Raw genomic sequence first — 23,672 nt, 5'->3', positions numbered from 1 at the left:
AAACGCATTCGGAAGCAATGGAGGCGCGGCCTTATTCTCTACAGTGGATGAACGGTGCAGTTTTACTGTACGCATCCACAGATTGTACAAGGCCTCCCCAAAAATTAGGGAAGTCTTTAATTTGACCATTTTATGTCAAGAACAGAACCCAACGAACCCTTGCGGGGCTTCTAACCCAATTCTACTCCTACTGCTACCCCTACCCCTTCCGCTACTACTACTACTACTTATACTATGGATCCGTGTAGTAAAACTGAACGAGATTTACTTTATAACCATTTTGTTTAAGATGAGTGATTTCGTACTTAGTCCATATTCGTTGCTACTCCTGTCATGACCATGTTTTTATAAGTAATTATTCTATCGTAGAAGATATTCTTGGAATGGTCGACATGGCTGAAACGGCTACGACTTTCCAAAGTTTGATAATAATATAAAAAGAAAATAACGAAGTGTCAGTGTATGGATGACGGATTGTTAAGCAATTAGATCTGTTATTGTACAAAATCAAAACAGAGGCTTGTGGTTTCATGACAGAGATCTGCGGTTATGTGTACTGTATTTGCTAGTAATGAAGTTACTTCTGGAACGAACTTGGTGGTAAGAACTGTATTATTGCCAATGACACCTTGCAGAATTCATATTAGGGTGTTTAATATGTAATGGAGTTGCTATCATAGAACTACATGGTAATATCAGGTATAATAAGCAAGTTATTTTCATATATTTTAGAAAGAATGACGAGAAATACTTATTCCACGGATTATGTTTAGCAGCAGGGGCACAGAAGCACGTAAAAAGAAAAAAATACATGTCGAAATGGATGATGCAAGTACTTAATATAACGTAACGAAATCTAACCTAAACTAAATTAAGCTAACCTGAATTAGGCATTACTGCTGTATCGCCGGACCAATTTGAAAATCGATAAAAGAACCAAAATGTAGGGTTAAGTTCCAAGGCAAATTTTTACTTTGACTCAAACAGTGACTTCAACCGGATTAGACGAATCGATTACAGTTACTATCAGAGTGAAAGTAATGTTCAATGTTAAGAATTATATTTGGGTTAAATTCCAAAGTTGGGCGTCCGTTTCCAGCGAAATTTTTAAAATTTACATGAAAGATATGGATAATTTGATCGTTTGTGTGCTTGATAACATATAAGAGTCTCGAAAAACCTGTTTATTTGTTATATATAAGCGGTTATAAACATGGGACTATACGGCGAGCGGAGGGAACTACTTGGCGCAAGGTAACCGAACAGTTGCATTGTGGGAAAGAAACGAGCATTTATGTTATCAACATGGCGAATGTACAAGGGCAATGAACTAGCAGTTTTAACATTTGTGAAGCAATACGTTGATAACGAGCAAAATCTTTTAAAAGTTTGTGAAGAGCACGGATTAATGAACCTAATAACAAATTGCAGAAAGTGTGGAAAGAAAATAACAGCGAAAAAACTTGACGAAAGCGGACGCCCAACTTCGGAATATATGCCTTATATTATAAGTACAAGGGCCAAAATGTTACTAAACACCATTCCTAAAGTCTTCCGAGAAATCAATTCAGGTGAAGCGGTGACTATCAATTTTGAGATCTGAATGGGGGGCTACTGCCCCCCAAACCCCCGCTCAAGTACCATAAAAACATCCAAAACAACAATAAATAATCAAACCACTACTATAAATCTAATTTAGAAGGGGGAAAATAAAAGAATACACTCATCACTAAAAATCAGTGGAGCATGACAAAGGAAAATAAATTACACCTCAGCAAGACAATAGAACAACCAGCAGCAAACCAAATACTGAAATGCAAAACAAATCAAGATTAAAAATAATAATTAAAAAATGAAAACACTCACCGCTAATGATAGACAGATCCAGCATGCCGTAAAAATTGAAAAATCGCTCTCCAAGTGACAAACTATCAGCAAATTTACGACGCCACAAGTACCGAGCAAATTGCAACATAAGGTTGTCTAAACCATGATTTGAGACTAAATTTGGGTTAAATTCCAAAGTTGGGCGTCCGTTCCGAGCGAAATTTTTAAAATTTACAGGAAAGATGTGGATAATTTGATCGTTTGTATGCTTGATAATATATAAGAGTCTCGAAAAACCTGTTTATTTGTTATATACAAGCGGTTATAAACATGGGACTATACGGCGAGCGGAGGGAACTACTTGGCGCAAGGTAACCGAACAGTTGCATTGTGGGAAAGAAACGAGAATTTATGTTATCAATATGGCGAATGTACAAGGGCAATGAACTAGCAGTTTTAACATTTGTGAAGCAATACGTTGATAACGAGCAAAATCTTTTAAAAGTTTGTGAAGAGCACGGATTAATGAACCTAATAACAATTTGCAGAAAGTGTGGAAAGAAGATAACAGCGAAAAAAACTTGACGAAAGCGGACGCCCAACTTCGGAATAAATGCCCTAAATTTCGTTTGAGATGCGACCACAAATTTTCAATATTCTGAGTATTAGCACCCGTATTAGGATCCACAAAATTTAGGGAATGATTCACAGTTAAATGATGCCACTCTGTTTATCCAAAGTGCTATATCCCTTCCAGCAATCAGTAATTACAATCAGGGTGGATTGATTTAAATCACGACCTAAATCAAGATTTAAATCACTTGATTTTTATAATTTAAATCGAATTCCTAAATAAATTAATTTAAAGTGAAAATAAGTAAAATCCCGTTTCTGTTCTGTTCTTTCGATTATTGAAGTTAATAATCATAATATAATGAGACTCAAATGTACAGTATAGTATGAAAACAAGTGTCATGCAGAGGATGATTAGGGAAAATCCCGTTTTGAACAGGTAACGGAGCTATCCTGCTTTCTTCTTTTCGTAACATTGGGTTTGGGTTTTTTTAAATCGTTAACTATTCCAACGGGGAAATCACCATCGACATTTAAGACGAAAATTCTTCTTTGTGCGTGTCTGTTTGTTTGTTCCCAGATAATAGGGCGTATTTAGAGGGGTCCTATCCCCTCTTTTTTAATTTTATAACTTTAGGCGAAATTTATGTATTTCATGCCGCAAGCTAGTTCCGAGTTTTTAAAAAGAGGTCCCTGCCAAATATGAGTAACTTTTGTGAAAAAAGTGTCATTTAGATAAACGTTGCTGTACTTTTTCCTTAATGCTTAATCTTTTAAATTATATCACCTATTTTTAGGTGATAGGGTAGAATCTTCATTAATCGATTAAAAAGTACCAATGAGGCTTTTTACTTCGTTTTCTTCAACACTGGAGGCATTTTAGAACACGTTACATATTCTTTCACGCCTTTTTGCGTTGAGGCATAGTGTGTGATGACGTCATAAATTTAAAAAGATGTTTTTTGTTATGCCTATTATTACTATTTGGCGGGTTACATTTTGCATTCAAAAGACTGAAATTTTGCACACTCGTCCAGTGCACCCCTTAATAATTTTCAGATGTTATCAGATCTCTGCGTGGAAACAGCGGGGTCCAGATGGGCAAAAATGTTTTTAAAAAGGATTATTTTAACAAAGAATATTTTTTTTCGTGATTTTCCCGCCTCAGATGGAGACATATAAATGGTACCGTTTGAAAGGCTGTTCTATTCTGAAGAAAATGATGTATGTACTATGCTCCTAGGATAAATAAGAATGTGTCAGGAAACTGTTACCTGAGATCCTGTTTTATACGGGAATCTGGGGTATTTGGGGAATATTCTTTTTCGCGAGCTTACTTTTACACCTACAAGATTGAAATTTTGCACATTTACTCAGTACACCCCTCAGTATTTTTCAGATTTGTTTCAGATGTCTGCCTTAAAACAAGGGGAGGAGTCCACAGAGGTAAAAATTTTTAAAAAATATATATTTTTTTTTACAGAAAATTCCTTTTTTAGTGATTTACTTGCCCCAGATACATGATGGAGACATTTGAAGGGTACCGTTTGAAAATTCGTTTTATTCTGAAGAGAATAATGCACAGATCATGATCCTAGGTTAAATAGGGATGTCTGAAGAAATGTTTATATTATATCCGGGTCATCTGAGGCATTATGGGAATGTTCTTACCTCATTGTTAAATAGCCCTCAAGATAGAAGCTTGAAATATTGTACACACATTTAGTACACCCCTTAGTATTTCCCAGTTGAATTTGAGTTAACACAGGGGAATCCAGAGGGGATAAAAATTAAAAAAAAAAAAATGCCGATTACTCCCAAAATTTCCCGCTTCAGGGACATGATAGGGAAATGTGAATGTTACCGTTTCAAAAGATGTTCTGAAGAGAGTGATGTATGTACCACTATCCTAGGATAAATAGGGATTGATAAAGTCTAACGATTGGGAATAATTCAAAATTCAACCCCGATACTTTCATTTAAATGGCACAATTTGCATTTAATACTAATTCCTAATGCTGTTTCTTCAGTTCGCGACTTGTATTATACGAGGAGAAAGATTTGATTTAAGTCAAAAAAAAATCGATCTAAATCAAAAAATCGATTTAAATCAAAAAAATAAACAAAAATTATTTTAAAAAAAAAATATCATGATTTTTGCACCCTGATTACAATAGATCCCGGATGCACATGTGATGATAAAATATGAAATAAACTTTCCGCAGAATGCGAATTACATTGACATTCACTCAAAAAAATATCTCCAGTCTCTCTACATATCCCACCAATAATCCAACGTTGATGGCGTCTCATCCGCCCAACATTAAACTTACGGCGGCCAAACAACGATTCGTCCACCTCTACATGTAAACCATCCCCACCTATTAAACCACCTGATTCTCTAACTAGAGTTTCTAAGCACACTTCCCGACAAAACGTCAGCTAATCAGAGACAGTTTTACTACTTAAAGTTTTCGCTATACCAGAACACTCATGAATAATCAACTCATAAATTGCTGATTCCACACACGAAAAAATAAGATAGCAAAAACACTTGCGCAATACTCAAGTTCACATTACTGAAAAATGTTCCTTTCCGCACAGACGTCGATTTATTAAACTGAGCACATTTGCTATTATTACTAAGAAGAAAAACCAATAAACGCCCACTTTTACCATACGTCGGAAGTAACTTCAACCTTCGACCACAAACATCACAGGTTTTCTCTAACTCAATTAAACCACATAGTGCTGCAAAGGGATATGAGTTAATATCCGAATCTAATACAAACTTATTTAAAAAACGACAAGTTCAAATTCTTTGTATTAAATTCATGAAACGGTTTCTCAATCGCATTTGCTAACTCGATCGTCGCCATGAAACGAAAATTCAATTACGCGCTCCCCGCATGCCACCAGGAACAGCACACACATACAAGCAGACAGAACATGTGACATCACAGTAACAAACTACCATATGACTACGGAGACACCTAGTGGGAAAAATATGAATTACCACCATGAACTAAAGACGTCACACCAAAGGCACGAACAATTCCAACAAGCGACTCACGCAGAAACAGTTCCAGGAAGTGACTGAACCTATAAGAACCGATTAATGTCACTGTTTGAGTCAAAGTAAAGACTTGCCAGTTCCGTTTCCAGCAAAATTTTTAAAATTTACAGGAAATATATGGACAATTTGATCGTTTGTGTGCTTGATAATATATGAGTCTCGAAAAAATCTGTTCATTTGTTATATATAAGCGGTTATAAACATGGGACTATACGGCGAGCGGAGGGAACTACTTGACGCAAGGTAACAAAAAAGTTGCATTGTGGAAAAGAAATGATCATTTATGTTATCAATATGGCGAATGTACAAGAGCAGTGAAGTAACAGTTTTAACATTTGTGAAGCAAATCGTTGATAACGAATAAAATCTTTTAAAAGTTTGTGAAGAGCACGGATTAATGAACCTAGTAACAAATTGTGGAAAGTGTGCAAAGGAGATAACAGCGAAAAAAAAAAAAAAAAAAAAAACGTGGCGAAAGCGGACGCCCAACTTCGGAATAAATGCCAAAATGTACTGCATTCGATTATATTTGGTTGGATTACATTACGATACGTTAGATTACGTTACTAGGCGTGTAGTTTTACTATACGGATCCATAATATAAGTAGTAGTAGTAGCAGTAGTGTTATAGTAGTAGCAGCAACGGGTAAGAAGCCCCGCAGGGTTAGTTGGGTTCTATTCTCGACATAAAATGGGCAAACTAAGGACTTGCCCCTTTTACAATCTATGGATCCGTATAGTAAAACAAGTGTACCTCTCCGCGAAACAGTCCATCCGCCTCCACATACAGTGCCGCTTATAACATCAACAACGACCAAAAAATACAACCATTTTCTTAACTTTTACTGTTATTCTTATCTGACTTTCATTCATTCTTCCCCACAAACTGAAATAAATTATCCAATTGACTCGGTAAATTTCCTAAAATTGGTCCGGCGATACAGCAGTTAACCCCTGAATTAAGCCAAATTAACTTAATATAAGTAGTAATCGTGAAGTTTTACTATACGTAACCACACAGAAGTTCATTAAAAAAAAAAAAAAAAAAAAAAAAAAAACTTCTTTGTGTTTGGTTTCACTTTCTGTACCTTCAGCAATTATTTTCGAGGTGTGTTCTTACATTTTCCGGTGCAGGTTCACTTTAACAGGTGTTCTACAACACACAACCAATCTGTGCTTGGAGGCAACTAAAAAGCACTAGTGCCATAGCAAACAAGTAGTAATAGAAAGAGTAGAAGTAGGAGTAAGTAGTAGTAGCAGATATAAGTGACGAGCCTAACTTTCCGTTTAGGGAAGGACGAGAAACGCCATACGCCAAACGTCATTGACTATCTAGGATGTTAAAATGTAGGTAATAAGGCGACTTTGATTTAGTTAATGAATGATTCGACCAAAAAAAAAAAAAAAAAAAGTACTTGGATTCGCCTCTCGTTCTGTTTTGAAGTTTGTGTATTTTTTTGACGAGTAGCGCTATTCAAATGTTTGATGCCACGTCAGTGAATGCAACTGCGTCTGTGCACATGTATGTAGGTGGCGCTAGCAGAGGAGAAAGAGAAAATGGCGGGAGAGAGTGGAAGTGTGTGTTCTGCATGGTTTGGATCATAAGTGTGTGCTGCAATGTTCAATTTTGGATCATTTACGAGAATTTCGTAGTTCTTTAATTAATATTTTGCATGAACAGTGATAGAAAAATTAAAATTTGTGGAAAGTCAAGTAATAAATGAAAGATTGGAAGAATAAAATATGGCGAAAAGTGGAGGCGTGCTCGCAGAAGCCACGTTTACGTTCGGTGGCTAACAGTCTTAACTAACAAGTAAGTGTTTTCGAGTCTTTTCCTCTTTTCCAGTAGAAAAATGCTGGACAAGCAGTATTAATGTAGATCCTCAGCGTTTTTTGCTTCCTCTTCCCTTTCTATTGTTATTTGCTCTTGTTAACTTCAAACAAAAGACACCATTTCATGGCCGTCTGGCCTCTTTTTTTTTTAAAAAGAGTTTTACAACTTTCTGTTGGAAGGGAAAAAGTACATCATTCTTCTTCACATATGTTTCGAATTATTATTTTAGGGGAATAAAACACAAACAGCATATCACATTTTGAGTTTTAGAACCTCGTAACGGCAAGCACTTGTATGCCCCTGAGTAGGTCATTCTAGGCATTAACTTCTAGAGTGGTTTATATTTCTTGATTAAAATAATATTTCCCTTGGACTTAATGTGTGAACGTTTCTGCGTGGTACTTCCTCTCTTATTTTTATTGCATTCTTTAAATTTGCCCTTGTACTTAAGGTGTTTTCTAGGAATACCTGTTTTTATATCATATGGGAAGAATAATCATGTGCCCTTGTACTTACTGTATGACTATGTGTGGGGGGATTTAAAAATGAAAGGCGGAAATTTTGGCACCAGTAGTTTTGGCACCAAGAAACGAAGCAAACGGAAATTTTGGCACCATTTATAATAGAAGTACAGAAAATGTGAGAAAATACTCTGAATGTAATAGATATTTAAATTTACATGTTATTAACTAGATCTGCTCCAGCGCGACGAATCAAACCAGTGACGAATGTACAGTCAGCGACAAAATTTCTTTCTCTTCTGTAAAATTTATTTTGCTTATAACTTTGGAATTGATGGACTGGGCTTCTTCTTATGGATCACAGCAAGGCAAGTGTTGCTTACAAATGTTTTGCTTTACCTCTTTGTGGCATCTATCAACATTACGGGAACTCAACCGTTCTGAAATCTTGGAGATCCGTAATTGGTCATGAATGATGATGTGAGTGTACCCGGTATTAATCGTCAGGATTTTTACTAGCTGATGAATAGTTATTCTTCGATCTTTCATCAGAATTTTCTCAATTTTGTCGTCCATTACTTCGCTTTGAGCGGATTCTGGTTGTCCAGTCGTTTGGTTATCATCAATTATTATTAATTTGCTTATCTGCAAACTGATGTCCAGTGCAGGACTGAGTCCTTATAAATCACCTCCAGACATTCGTATATTTCGGTTTAAGCAACCCGTTCCAACATTAGTAATTTTATCACCGCCCGTTGTTTCAGATTTATTTTCCTTAAATGAAGCAAACTGCGTGAGGTGGTTTTACCTAAAAAGGAAGCAACAAATTATTACTTTCTCCAATCTTCCATAACTAATAATGAATAGGTCAGATGTGTGCAAAGTTTCATGTTCATATGTTTTACAGCACCGATTGAGTGAAGGATTTCTTTTTCTAAATATATAAAATGCAATTGTCTGCATTTCTTTTATATGTGTATAATAATATAACTTTTCACCTTTTCTTTCTTTCAGATGAAACTACAGTTCGCAGTATGTGACGAATTTATAGATTGAGCAGCATTTATTTTCAGAATGGCAACGGGAAAGTTGAGTGCTCAAGACAAAAAGGATTTGGATAAATTTACAAAATTCCTTGCTCTTAAAGCAGCCCAGATAATTGTTCAATCTCGGCTAGGAGAAAAAGTTCAAACAAAGTGCAAGCCTCATTCATCTGGAACTGATTGGGTAATAGTTATTTCTTTGTCTGTAAGATAACAATAAAACAAAGTATATGTAGCTTTAAGTATTATCCTCTTAACATGTAGATTTTGAACGGAGAGATGTTTCGATTTTAAGGTATTTTTTATTACTCAATTGAAATAATCACTTAAAAACAATTCTAAATTATGACGATAATATGATTGTTGATAGTTCAACAATGAGATACATAAAACGTCCACGTAAAACAGTAAAACATATAAATAATAATCTTTATGTACTTTGCTATCGAAAATGTTACTTAAAAGATACAAATTACTATGCAAATATAAATTTGTTTAGCAATTCACTGCCAGTAAAGCAAAATCTGATGTGCACCTAGTCCAATGTTGGCGGGTGGTAGGCACACGCAAATGTGAACATATGTGTGTTCTATACTGAAATTTATTGGCTATAGTCCAGTGTACAGGCGATAGGAACAGGTTATTCAACATGTCCTCCGTAGACAGTAACACAGGCCCATGAACAGGTTGGTCAGTTGTGAATGGTAGCACACACTACTGCCAAAGAAAACTACTACTGCTCGCACAAGCACATTTTTCAGGGACGCGATATCACGGTGTAGCCTCGAACAATTTGAAGTACAGATCATATAGTCTGAGGGGCTGAGGTAGGTCTGAAAGCCGGACAGTTGTCCGCCTTGATAAAATTGGATACATGTTATTGAAGCCATACCTGTTTGAGCTTTGCTTTATGAAACGAATCTTATTTCCGTTGGAAGAGTCGGGATTGGCGAAGAGGTTATGACTGAGCGATTCAACTACAGGTGCCAGAACATTAGACTAGCAATTCATAGCTCGCGTTTTCACTCCAGTTTTGCATAAGGGAATCTTTTCGACTCGATGATAGAGACCCTCTTACCGCACCATCACCTTGACGAGATGTACTCTCGAGTGGTTTCTTTGGATGATATTGCAAAGTCATTTTGTGCATTCAGTGACTCCTCAGAGAATGAAGATATTTTCGTCCGTACACAGGATGTTGTATTTAGATCACCTGTGAACCAAGCTCTTGTGGTCATACGACCCTATTCCACCGTAGCTGCGGTGTTAGGAAATGTCCTTTGCGATGTTTGTAGCCCCAAATGCCTAGACTCCCAAACAGTATCCGAAATATGCTCCTTGGATCCAATTTCATTTCCTTCGTCATAACAGTTTTTCTTCCGTGTCGGATTTCGCTACAATTGGTGCACACATTTGTAATGGCCTATAAAGGTCTTCTAAAATTACATGGGCGATCCATGCTAGTGGACGCTTTCTGATATCTCTGTTGTCGGTAGACGAACACATGTTTTGTCTCTAGTGGCTGCAGAAGGCTGAATATTTCACTTGTGACCTTACCTGTCTTATACAGATCCACAATGATTACCCTATTCTCGTTTGTAGCCCAACCCATCTGAAACAAACGGGGGTGGTTAAAACATGGTGATCTCAAACCATCATATGGCCTCTATCTCTTCCTAATACGTCGGTATTGACAGCTTTTACTAGCTACCTACAATGAGGTGAAGTTAGTATGAATACTTTTTTCTAGACTAGGTTTATAACCATTCTACTATCTCTACCTAACACGTAAGTAGTGACATCTTTTGTTTTACTGCTTACGGCGGCGTGAAGTCCGTATAAGTACTTTTTCTCCAGATTAGATTTATAAAATATGGTTTTTTCTGTATATTTGTGTCTGTCTACACTTTAATTACTTGTGTGAAATATTTTTCCTTCCGCAGTTTAACTTGGCTATCAAAGATATTCCAGAAGTTCTGTCAGAAGCTAAGAAGGCTATGTGTGGTGAAATTCCGTCTGTACGTTTACCTCTTTGTGTAGAGATTTCTCTGAAGACTGTTGAAGGTGACAGTATGATGTTGGAAACTTGGTGTTTAAGTGTTCTAGACCAATGTGATCCTAGTGTTAGAGTGACATACACCGTTTACAATAGAATGGGAATACTCTTAAAGTCATTAATATCAGTCACAAGAGTTACACCGGCTTATAAATTATCTCGCAAACAAGGACCTGACTCATATGTCATTTGTTATCGAATATATATGGGTGAACCACAGTTACATCACTTGGGTAAGTATATTTGAGGAAATATCTTGTAATTCTTCAGACATTATTTCTTGTGCGACGTATATGAACTAATTGAAGTGAAATTTGCTATTTATATAGTTAATTGCAGTGGGTGCTTTTGAAAGAATAGCTGAATTGTTACACACTGGATTAAATAACCAAATTTGTACTATTAATTTTTCTATACCTTATTATCCTGTTTTTGATATACCGTGCTCAATGTCCGCCATCTTAGACATACAATGGCATATTTTTTCGTGCTGACATTCATTTTTAAGATGGTTTTGTATAGAACCATGCAATCAATTTTGTTTTTCCTCGAAGTAATGGCATGCAAATTGAAACAAGTCACTAGTATCTGTAGAAGTTACTATCTTTAAGTTACAGTGAAACCTGTCTATATTGGCCACCATCGGTTCCATTGAAAAGTGGCCAACTTACAGAAAATAAGTGATTGGTGTATTTTTTTTTTAGAATAGGATTTTTAGTATTACTTGATTGTAAAATTTTAATAAGCAATGACACGACAGCTACTTTTAAATAATCTATATAGACTAATAATAAAAACATACAGTACTAGAAAAAATTAGTACAATATGTTTAATCTGAAAACTAGCCTGGTACACTGAATTATTCGGGTGGGTGAAAACACAACAGCACAAACAACTATAAAATAGAAACGTATGTATGCAGCAGGGTTGGCTGGTTTAAACCAGCTGGATTTAAAAAAAAAAAGAAAAAAAACTGGTTTAAACCAAAAAACAAAAAATGTTCGTAAAAGTGTAAGTGTTCGTAAAATTTTGATGAACACACATTTGTGGGTTATCACGTTTCACTCCCATATGTTATTCGTATTATACTCAGACCTAAATTCCCCATTCAGTACTCAAAGACATTATGCTACAAAAGCAACTTTTATTCTTTTTATAGCTTTATGAATGTTTCTTTTGTGATTTTTTAATAGTTTGTTATTATTGTTATGCAATTGCGATCAAAGGAAAATTCTAAATATTGTTTCGTTTTAATAATGTTTACTGTTGGTAAAATACATCGAAGTGCCGTACTTTTGGGGTGAAGAGGGTCATACGAAACCCCACCAGAGGCATTTATTGAAATCAGAAGTGTCTTTGGTATCTATTTATGTATAAATGGGTCAGAACCAAACTGGATTCAAATAATTCCTATCTTTATTCACTTTTCTTACTGATATGCAAATTAAGTCGTTGTATTTCTTAAACTTGGACTAAATTAGTTTTGTATTCTGCAGTATTTTGAAATTGTCCATATGTAATTCTGTATAATAGTTTCACTTGTGCAACTGTTTATTTTTTTGTCCTTGTGAAATGGCTCTTGACAATTATATTAACAAGTATGTAAAGATCAGTACAATGTATTTTTATCAGGAGTCCTTCGTGAGTGAGTCGGGAGACGTACAGGCCCGTATCCAGGGAGGGTCTAGGGGGGCCGGGCCCCCCCTAAATTTTTGCTGTGCCCCTAAAAGTTTTACAGTAGGCTTGCAAAACAACTATAATATGTGATGAACTATCATATGGTTGGATCGGGCCCCCCTAACTTCGGCCGGCCCCCCCAAGTTTTTAGGGCTGGCTACGGGCCGGGAGACGTATCGCCAGTCAATCCTGGTTTCGAGTTCAAATAGAGGAAAATTTCTCTCGGAAAAGTAAGCCGAGAAGCGGTTTGGATTTCGCTTTAAGCTTATGTAACCCTTCCAGCGTAACTCGATTGTTGTATAATAACACCAAGGCGAAACAAACTTATTTCTGTCAATATGTGATATAAATACATAGAGCAAATTATTTAAACCAAAAAAACCGGGTTTAAACCCAAAAAACCTGCTTTTTTTAAAAAATAAAAACCATGGTTTTTGCCAACCCTGGTATGCAGTTTATTAAAATTGATATTGTAGAACACTGAGTTATTCTGAATGAAAACAACAAAAGCAAAATTATAAATTGAACAACTTATATGTAGTTTATATGACTTGTTTTCAGTTGTTACTGTTCTTTTTTGTTTTTGATGGCTTTCTTTTTATTTTGGATAAAATCCAATGTGCTTCAATTGTGTTGTACAGACAAAACATATCATCTTAAAATTCATTCTAGACCTATTTCTTTTATTCTTTTTGCCTTGTTAATGAGCTACAAGTGTTTCTCTCGGAGCAAAAGATGTTTTGAGAAACTCTTAAGGGAATTCATATATCAATACCTCCACTACTTTTCGACAAGCCGTCATGTGCCAATAGTTGACAATTGAGTTGGTTAGCTTTAACCTTGAGAATTTCAAGGAATTACTAAAGCTTTCCATTGATGAAAGGAACTGATATAGCTAATGACTTTTCCAAAACAGACAGGGTAAATAAATATATACGTACAACCATTTCCTGAATTCCTGTACGTGCTTTTTCGTATTCACATCTTACTTCACCACCCCTTTATCAGGGTAGTGTTGTGGTCATTGCCCTCCAAGAACAAATCGTGCCAATCCATGCTTCTCTTTCTCCAGTCACAAATACAGAATATCTGCCTCTTATATGAGAATACGAAACAGTTAAGAAAATAACAAAACGGTATTTCGTGGCCAAGATACGCAAGTAAATTTATCATTATCATCGTAGGTAAACATTGTTTCAATGCGGCCAACTTCCAAGATAGACAGGTGGCAAACCTACAGAGTAATAAGTAACGAATGTCTTATGGGAAAATGCAGGTTCAAGACGAACCAGGCTAAGATAAGCAGGTGGCCAACTTGGAGAGATTGCCAAGTTGACAGGTTTTACTGTATATATATTAGGTTGGTCCTTAATTTTTGATTTCCTAATTTCTTTTTACTCACCCCCTAAAATGGTTCCATATGGGACTAAATTAACGAAGGAGAAAAATTAACTTTATTGAATAATATTAAATGGTGCCCCAAGCGACCTAAAATTTTGAATCCGATTACAGTACATAATATATGGGAAAAATCTGGAATAAAATCTTGTAATTTAGAAACGGCTTATGGGAACGCAAAAATACCCTGGACAATGAAACTAGAGGAAGAAACACACCTAATGTTGTATAGTATTGTCACAGCGGCCATCTTGAAGTCCGCCATCTTGGATTCAGATCAAAATTTTCAAATAGGAAGAGGGTCATGTGACATATCGTTTTGAGGTGGCGTTTCACCAGAAACACAAATCTGGCACTATTTTAAAGATAGCTTTAGTCGTCTAAGAATTATTACCTGTGTAAATATTTCTCTTTTTCACAAGTAATAACTTACACAACTAAATGTAAAGACATGAGTTTGGCTCGACAAGAGCAAGAGGGATATGCGCGGCTTCATTAGAAAGAGGAACGCAAAAGAAAAATGCACTTCTGAAAATGATTTGTATGAATTTTACACCAAAATACACGGAGGTAAGCATTTCAAGAAATGAAGAGGAAAACCCAGTTGAGTATGTAAGATAAAATGTAAATATGTGCCTGTGTGCGCCCGCACCCTGCAAGAGATAAAAAGGGGAAAAACTAGTTTTAAAACTCCAAGACAGGTTGCTGCTCTTGATCGATACAAGTCCACTGATAGAACGAGAATACATATTCTGACAGCGACGGCAGAAACATTAGGCCATAATGTAAAGGAACTAGTAATAAATATGCATCGATGCTGAGAGAAAATCCGTAGCGAAGTTGCATAAGACCACAAAAACAATTTCGGAGTGCATCAACTGCATTAGTTGTGCAATGAGACGGAAAATTACTGCCGAATTTGACTGGTAGAGAAACTATCGACGGGTTATCAATATTTATTACAGGAGATGCTCAAGAGAGGCTAATTGGTGTTCTCAGTTTGTCATCATGAAGAGGAGAACGAACATATTATTTAGAGATGCAAAAAAGCCGGCTTTTTTGAATCGGTGGTTTTTTTCACATAAAAGGCCGGCTTTTTTTGGGAAAAAAACGAGAATTTTGGTAATTTTGGCTTTTTTCATTTTCATGATTTTTCTATCTAAATAGCTTTCTTATAGTATATTCTATAGTTAGATAAGAATTCCATGACCTAAATGACATATTTCGCTCTGAAATTCACCATCAAGATGGATGGAGCACATGTTTTACGAATTAAAGCTAACATGAAGAATGTAGTATTTGAGGGCAATTTTAGAAGCTATTTAACTTTATTTTAACTTTTGAGTTATCGACATTTTTTTCTTCTCTACATCATTTTAGTTTGACATCCGTGTTTCATTTCTAAGAGCTTTTAGTACTCTAGCTTCTAGCGCAAAAGTTAAACTTGCCCGTTTTTCTATTTATCCGTCAAAGCGTACGTTTTTCAATATATCCGTCAAACCGTACTTCCACATTTCTGTTATACTGTAGCTGTGAAGTGATTTACCAATAATTTTCCGGACACAACCTTGAATACCAATTTATACAAATAATCAGTAGCGGATTTAGAAAAGTACTTTAGGAGGGGTTTTTCTGATTGTTTCGTTTCCTAAAAAGTCCTAATTTTATTTGAAAGGTGCTTGAAGTCTATGAGTACAGGCATAACTAATATTTCGTTTCGTTTATACGTTTAGCAATAATCTTCCGGATACAACCTTAAAAATCATTTTATACTGAGAATCAGTGGCGGATTTAGAAAAGTATTTTGGGAAGGGTTTTTCTTACTAATGTTCAGTTTTTCTAAACATTTGTAACTTTTATTTAAGGGGAGCTTAAAGTTTATGAGTAAAGGCATAACTAACAGATATTTCGTTTGTTGCAGACATTCCGTAACTTTGGGGATAGGGGTGTTCGATAAGGCTGAAGACCTATCGAACTTCGGGAGTGAAAATTTATCGAGTTGTCATCGGTTACTCGAAACCGTTAGAGTATCTGAAATTATCGAAGTTTCGGGTATTATCAAAATTTCGAGTATTATCTAAGTTTCGGGTATTATCGAAATTTCGAGTATTATCGAAGTTTCGGGTATTATCGAAATTTCGAGCATTATCGACATTTCGAGTATTATCGAAGTTTCGGGTATTATCAAAAGAGTGATGAACAGTTCGGTTCCTTCACCTCTCCAATGATTTCTTCTTGCAGCCAAACTAGTCAAACAACTTTTTTCATCTGATAAATTATTGCAAAGTTGTATTGGTCGAAATCATACGTAAAATTATTTTTCTGCCTGCCCCTTTATTGGCGCAATCGGCAAAGTGACTATTAGTAGACTAACGTTGTCTTAGATTCCAATTCCATTCGAGTGATGCATGTTTTCTCTTCCTCTTTCTCTCTTCTGACAGACTGCTTAAACCTTGTACAGATCTGTGGGGAGAAAACTTTTCCTTCATTACATTGCTAAGGAGAGAAGTTATATAATGAACACTCTGCATATATGTAATACATATTATATACAACTATGATAACCTCGAATACATCGTTCCTTTCGAACACACCGATAATCCCGAACTTTTCTAAATATTCAAGCGACTCGACAAATGCGATCATATTGATATATTTCTGTATTTGCTGCTTTCAAACAATTCGAGATTCTCGAACAGTTCGAATGTCTCGAAGTTGTCTAATGTTTCTTACATTTCGAGTACCTCGAACACTTCGAGAGTCTCGATCATTTCGAGAGTCTCGAACATTTCGGGAGTCTGAAAAGTTCGATAATTCGATAAAATTAAAATTCTTTATCGATGAAACGGTTTTGAAATCTTATCGAATTGTTATCGATTACCCGATCGGAACAGCTCTATTTGGGGAACGGGCTTCAGTCCGAAAGACCGCCCCCCTAACCTTCGCAAATCCGTCACTGGTGGTAATTAGTAATAATAACGATTTAAAAACAATAAGAAAGGAAGTCGGACAACTCACAGTACACGCACTATTTCTACATTCACAGATGGAATGAAGAAAAGCTTTGTCAGAATAGTCGAATGCTGGGTTGAATCCTGGACTTGCCGATAGAAGCGCAAAAGCTAATCACTCAGTCATGTTTGTTGTGCAGTTGTATTTAGCTTAACTTAAATATGTTCCATAGTTCTTTTTTTTTTTTGGGGGGGGGGGGAGTTCCGTAATGATATGTTGAATCCCTCTTGTTAAAAATTCAGAAAACTTGAGGATTGGGTAAACCGTGATGGTGGTTATATAAAACTTAACTGTAGAATTTCAAGAATATTCAGAACCAAAAGCTCCAGATGTGCAGCCTTTAAGTGTATCATATAAATCTACAGTAAGTATTTCTCTTATGTTTTATTTTAATTTTATTTTGTTTCACAAAGAGGGTATGGAATATTTTGAAGTAAAAATACTACATATTATTTTGCTAGTTATTTGTGTATTTTTTTAAAAGAAGTGTTTACTTTTAGGGTTGGCACGTTTACACCAACGTTTTTTTAATAACTGGTATAAACCAAAAAATAAAAAATAAAAAGAATGAAAAATGCGAATCGTGTGAACTTCATGGTGACGTTTCCAGATATCAAACCACCTGCAATAGTTTTATTTCCCTTTCACCTTTTAATCAAGGTGTCCCATGTTCAATTCTCGATCGAACCACAACCGTTCTTTCATGCGTAAACCAAGTAGCGGTTCGGATGTCAGTTTAAGCGAAAGTAAAAGTATTTTAGCATTTACGTAAGCGAAAGTTTAGTATTTCGTAAGGATGTTAAGCCTAAACATACGAAACCAACCAAATCGTATATTTCTGCATGGCTAAATGCCTGTTGTTTTATAAAGAAGCCAAGATTGCTTAAATATATTGATAGAAATTGGCAAAATTTATCGATTGCCTACGTAGCTTCCAACATTAGCTTGGATTGTACTTTCAATGATATCTACGTACTAAATTTGTAATTTAATACCTCAGTTTTAGCGTACTGATTATGATACGTTGACCTTTAAATTTTACATGCAAAGCAATAACAGGATTTTCCCGTTATTGTCTTACATTTCAAGTAATGACGGGATTTTCCCGATGGCTAGGGCGGGAGATTCTCAATTTAAGAAATTTACTGAACGGACTTCTTTAAGCTTATGGGAGTTCTTCCCGCATAACCCTGCTGTTGCATAATAACACCAAGGCGAAACAAACTTATTTCTGTGAAAATGTAATATAAATACATAAAGCAAAAAATCTAAATCAAAAAAGTCTGGTTTAAACATCCCCCCCAAAAAAAACGGGTTTTTGGCATTTTCAAAAACAACCATGGTTCTTGCCAACTCTGCTTACTTCTGTATATAGGATGTTAAAAAATTCTTATTATATACATTGGTTCATCCTGTGGAATTCATAATGTAAATATGTTGAAGAAAAATTGTTTGAAATATCTTTTCGAAATTCATAGTTTATTTTCGAGGTTTTATATTATTATCAGCATCAACCACTAATTAAATGATTTTTTGTGTTATAGAGAAGCGAAACAAAGTCTGCTTTATCAATTTAAAGCAGAAGTTTGAAAAAAGCCCAGAATTTCCCAAGCAAAAAAGCGAAGCAGAAAAAACCGAGTTTTTTTTCCAAAAAAGCCGGTTTTTTTCCGAGCCCTTGCATCTCTAATATTATTTCTACTACAGTTCATTAGCTTGAAGAATGGAACTTGGTAAAGTTCGTGCAGGCAGTTTGTTGTCACACGATTCCCTGCAATATGTGTCATGTGCACGGTGCTTTCATTCTGCTAGAGTAGATGCTCCAAAATGATCTTCTATACCTTCCTTGTAGACACTACATTTATGAATTGGTTTTAAAATGTGTATTTGACAAGTGTTGTGTTTCGTTTGCATCTGGACCGGACGTTCCCCTATTTAAGCATTTTCAGAACGATTGGTCTAAACTAGATTGTACTAACTTTATTCCAGAATTGATGATGATAATGACGTAAGGAACAACATTTCAGATGTAAGAAATGAAGTATTGAATTTTGCTATCCAACTTGTAGAAGCAAGACACGGCAGAGAAGATTACAGTAAATTTTTAGAACTGACACTCTAGGATGGTATACCTCGAAGAGTCTTCTTTCGTTTGCCTGGAGCAATTCACCATGCAAGGTAGATGGGAAAAGCAATATACTGTTTAAAAATATTTCTCTTTCGCCAACATTTTCGTTTAACGAAGCAAATAGAAACGGGTCTTCGGAATGCATGAATTTTTCTGATACGACTATATGTCCAAGCTTGATTTAAATGTGATCAAGTATCAAATTCACCATTACAAGACCTGCAATTTTTGAAAGCTTTGTACAGTTATAGGCAAATAGATAATGAATTATCTGAAGTGGCTCTTTCTAAATTTTCTCGGCATCTCTGGTACTTGAAGGAGGAATACGTAGCATTGGAGTTTTTTGATGATGAAGATAACGTAGTGGAAAAACAAAAATTGGTTGAAAGAATTAAAACTGTAAGGAAAGACCGTGAAGCAGCAAAGAGGCTTGACGCAAGGATAATATCATAAAAATTCTTTCGAAAAGAGAAATCAGTGATTTTTATACAACAAACATTTTTTTCTCGTGAGATTTAAAATACCCAAAGGGTTTCTTGAGTGTGATCCGATTTCATGGTCAGATAACAATGACTATCTTCAAGGAAAGACAATAGTTAAATTCGTCTCCGTAATAAACGATGCAGCAGAAAGGGGAGTGAAACTAACAGAAAATTACAACATCGTTTTTACGAAAAATGAGTATCAGAAAAAGTTTATTTTACACATAGTGAATTCTCATAGATAATCTTTTCCTAGATGTGACAAAACTGAACTGTGTAGTATATAAGATTGAAAACCTATTGAAAACTTACCCCATAGCTACAGTACTACATAAATAAGGGATATTTCAATTTCTTCCATGTTATATTTTTTCTTTTTCCTCATAATGGTCTACGAATCATCTTGATGAAAAAACTTATTGGTAGTTCATGGGGAAACAAAGATTTAACTTTCTCTAGCAGTTGGTTTCCAGTTTATGTAAAATACTTCCAAAATTCTTACAAATCTGTTGTCCATAACTACAATAAAATAACATTATATCGAAGCATTTCGTTTTTCACATGTAATAACTCTTACAAGATTATTGGTAGCTTGAAAATAATATGAGATTTGTGCTTCTGGGAAAACGCCACCTCAAAATGATATGTAACATGACCCTCTTCCTATTTGAAAATTTTGAACTGAATTCAAGATGGCGGACTTCAAGATGGCCGCCATAATAATGCTATACAAAATTAGGTTGGTCATTTCCTCTAGTTCCATTATCCAAGATATCTTTCCATTCCCTTAAGCCGTTTGTAAATTACAAGAGTTTATTCCAGCTTTTCCCCATATACTATATATTGTAAACGCATTCAAAATTTTAGGTCGTTTGGGGCACCTTTTAAAATTATTCAATGGATCTAATTTTTCTCCTGGCTTAATTTTGTCCCATATGGAACCATTTTAGGGAGTGAGTCCAAGGAAATTCCTAAATTTATTTTTGCCCATATAAATAAGGACCACCCTAATATATATATATATATAGTTGGAATTGACTGCTTATCTTATGAAAACATTGTTCAATATTCTTTTGAAAGTATTAGTCCTTTTTTGCTTAGGTATAAGAATTTGTCATAAATAACAAAGATACAATGATTTATTCTAGTCAAACAGCAACGAGTCTACGAAGAGAAGTAGCAGTTTAGTGATATTTTGTAGAACTTTTTTGATATATCAATAATGATAACAATACAAGTTCGAAATTTCAAATGAGAAGGGGGCATATAGCATATCAAGTAACACCGGCGTGAGCTCAGGATTCAAAGATATATGTTTCTTTTGCACGTTATAAATACTGAAAGAGATAAAATAACTGCCTACGACACGCTGCACCATATGTTCTAAATGATGGCCATCTTTCTAACGCTCGCGCAGGAGAATGTCCGGGAAATGTGGTGTGACACGTGTGCTGAATGGATTCCTGTAGGTGTCTTATATCGCGAGGTTTCTCACCGTACACCCCGGGACCGTAGCGACCAATCCATTTCCCTCAAGTCGTGTATCGAGCCAATGATGCACACCAATTGCACCAATAAGCTCACTGCACGCAACATATATGTTGTAAGGCAGTACCTCGTGGTGTAGCCTGAACAAATCTAATAGTGCCAATTTACTATATATTATACTAACAGTTCTTATCCATAAAATATCCGACAATAGCTCATTTCGATGTTTTAATCCATTTTCATTTTCCTGTATTGTTTTACTTTCAAGTGACCAAATACACGTTATTATGCTAAGATTTAATTACGCTCCTCCCTTTTCGACATACTAATTAGTAAAAATGAAATCTAATGTGATTTTGCTCGTAAACAATAGTATGTTACAGTACAAAACCAGAATTTAAAATTTCCAGTTTTACGTTATATGCGAAGAAAATTAGATATCAATTTAATTCAGTAAATTGCAAATGCAGTGAGTACGTTGCAAAGTGTTCATAATCGAATACAGTGTTGTTCCTTCAAAGCACACTTATATGAGACATAGACGAATGAATTTAGGTTATATAATCCAGAACTTCAAAATATCTACTACAATCGAATTTCATATATGTGTAATACATGATGTATAAAATAAATGGATAAAAGGAGCATGTCGCAAAGCTGGGGAATACGCGCAAGGTACACTCATATCCAAAATTATTGTCTTATGTCTATAAATATGTTGTTCTAGGAATATAATTTGATAACGAATTCGCCCGGTATTTCTTATAATGTTAGTATGTGTTTAATCGGCAAAGACATGTATGTGGCAAATTCCATGTCAAAAGAGTAGTAAATAAGAACAATAAAACGAAAATAAAACTTTCTTGTTCATTTAGCAACATTTTGTTTACTCATTCTAATTTTCGTATTTATAATTCTTTTCCTATGAAATTTACCACAAATATACATTTCCCGATAATACACATAGTATCAGTATTAAAAGTACCATACAAAATCATTATCAAATTATATTCTTACAAGAAGACAGTCTAGGTACGCGACAATCATTTTGGACATGAATGTACATAGAGGTGTAGTTGAAGCTTTGGCAAGAGAAACTTGAACAGACCAACAAGTTGGGAGGATAATATAAAACAAAATCTTGAAGACGTGGTTACAAATCGAAGTAGGAAGCTTGATGTTTCTTACGCCATAATATTAGCTCGTTATTTTTCAAGGGAAGGTGAGTGTTAGGCATTGAATATTGCATATACAGATGCAAATGATGTCAGTATAATGGTTACCTTTCCTTTTATCACGTCCATCACATAACATGAAATAGTGCATGCAGGAGTCTCTACGTGTCCTTAATGCATGTACAAATTTATGGAGGCGGAAATCTAATTTATAATACTTTATTTTACGAATTTATTTGGTCTAGGAATTAATTCGTGCGGGTGGACAAGAGATGGCGCAACGAACGGAGCGTCCCACAGTTCCGTGTATCCACACATGTGTTGCAAACCCCTGTCATCGCGTATCGTTCGTAGTATAGGGCAGTGGATTAAAGCGTCAACAACACCAGTTTGTAGTTAAGTGAACATGGCGCAATTTGTGCCTGATAAAGTGTTTTTGCGGGGTGTCCTGCTGCATTACTTTAACATGCAGAAAAGTGCGACTGAAAGTCATCGTATTTTGGTGGAAGTGTATGGTGACCATGCTCTAGCTGAGCGAACGTGTCAGAAGTGGTTTGCACGGTTTAGAAGTGGTGATTTCGGCTTGGTAGACCAAGAGCGAGCTGGACAGCCAAAAAAATTTCAAGACGAAGAATTGACAGCATTGCTCGAGCAGGATTCGTGTCAAACGCAGGAACAACTTGCAGCAGCATTAGGCGTTGATCAAACAACAGTCTCCAAACGCTTGAAAGCCATGGGAATGATTCAAAAGATGTCACATTGGGTTCCACATGAATTGAAAGACAGAGACGTTGAAAGACGAAAAACCATTTGCGAATTGCTGCTTCAACGACAGAGCAGAAGAAGTTTCTGCATCGAATTATTACGGGTGATGAGAAGTGGATCCATTACGAGAACCCTAAACGAAAAAAGGCCTGGGTGAAACCAGGTGAACCAGGTCCATCACAACCAAAACGAGATATTCACTGTGCAAAGGTTATGCTGTGCATATGGTGGGATATGAAAGGTGTGGTGTACTATGAGCTGCTGCAACCGGGTGAAACTATAAATGGAGAACGTTATCGACGACAATTAATGCGTTTGAAGCAAGCTCTGGCTAGAACACGACCAGAATGGGAGAACAGACATGATAAACTTATTGTTCAACATGATAACGCTCGCCCATATGTCGCAAAACCGGTCAAAACCTATTTAGAAAATGTCGGATGGGAAGTTTTACCCCACCCGCCGTATTCACCAGACGTTGCTCCTTCGGACTACTACTTGTTCGATTGCATGAACAACGATTTGATTGGACAGCGGTTTACTTCTTCAGAAGATATCGAAACATGGGTCTCTGACTGGATCGCTTCCAAGGATGAGGACTTCTTTCGCCACGGAATCCGTACATTGCCTGACAGATGGGCGAAAGTGGTGGCTAGCGATGGACAATATTTTTCTTAAG

General features: G+C 35.8%; 1 protein-coding gene across 4 annotated transcripts in view; it reads left to right on the top strand.

The window, feature by feature from the left end:
- Positions 1 to 414: 414 nt before the first annotated feature.
- The window catches only part of Atg13 (Autophagy-related 13), a 101,215-nt gene continuing 77,957 nt past the window's right edge, over positions 415 to 23,672 (top strand). Inside the window, exons 1-3 of one of the 4 annotated variants that reach the window (XM_081728650.1) lie at positions 415 to 600; positions 8,786 to 8,998; positions 10,758 to 11,103. In XM_081728650.1, coding sequence (XP_081584776.1) covers positions 8,846 to 8,998; positions 10,758 to 11,103 — 499 coding nt within the window. In that variant the 5' untranslated portion in view covers positions 415 to 600; positions 8,786 to 8,845. Of the gene's footprint in view, positions 700 to 6,999; positions 7,290 to 8,785; positions 8,999 to 10,757; positions 11,104 to 23,672 lie in introns of those variants that run through there. The other 3 variants (XM_081728649.1, XM_081728647.1, XM_081728648.1) reach the window with 3 other exon arrangements.

The sequence above is a fragment of the Thermobia domestica genome, chromosome 10 (genome assembly GCF_964235325.1).
Source record: "Thermobia domestica chromosome 10, izTheDome1.hap1.1, whole genome shotgun sequence".
Classification (NCBI taxonomy): domain Eukaryota; kingdom Metazoa; phylum Arthropoda; class Insecta; order Zygentoma; family Lepismatidae; genus Thermobia; species Thermobia domestica.
This window is presented reverse-complemented; position numbering and strand designations above follow the sequence as displayed.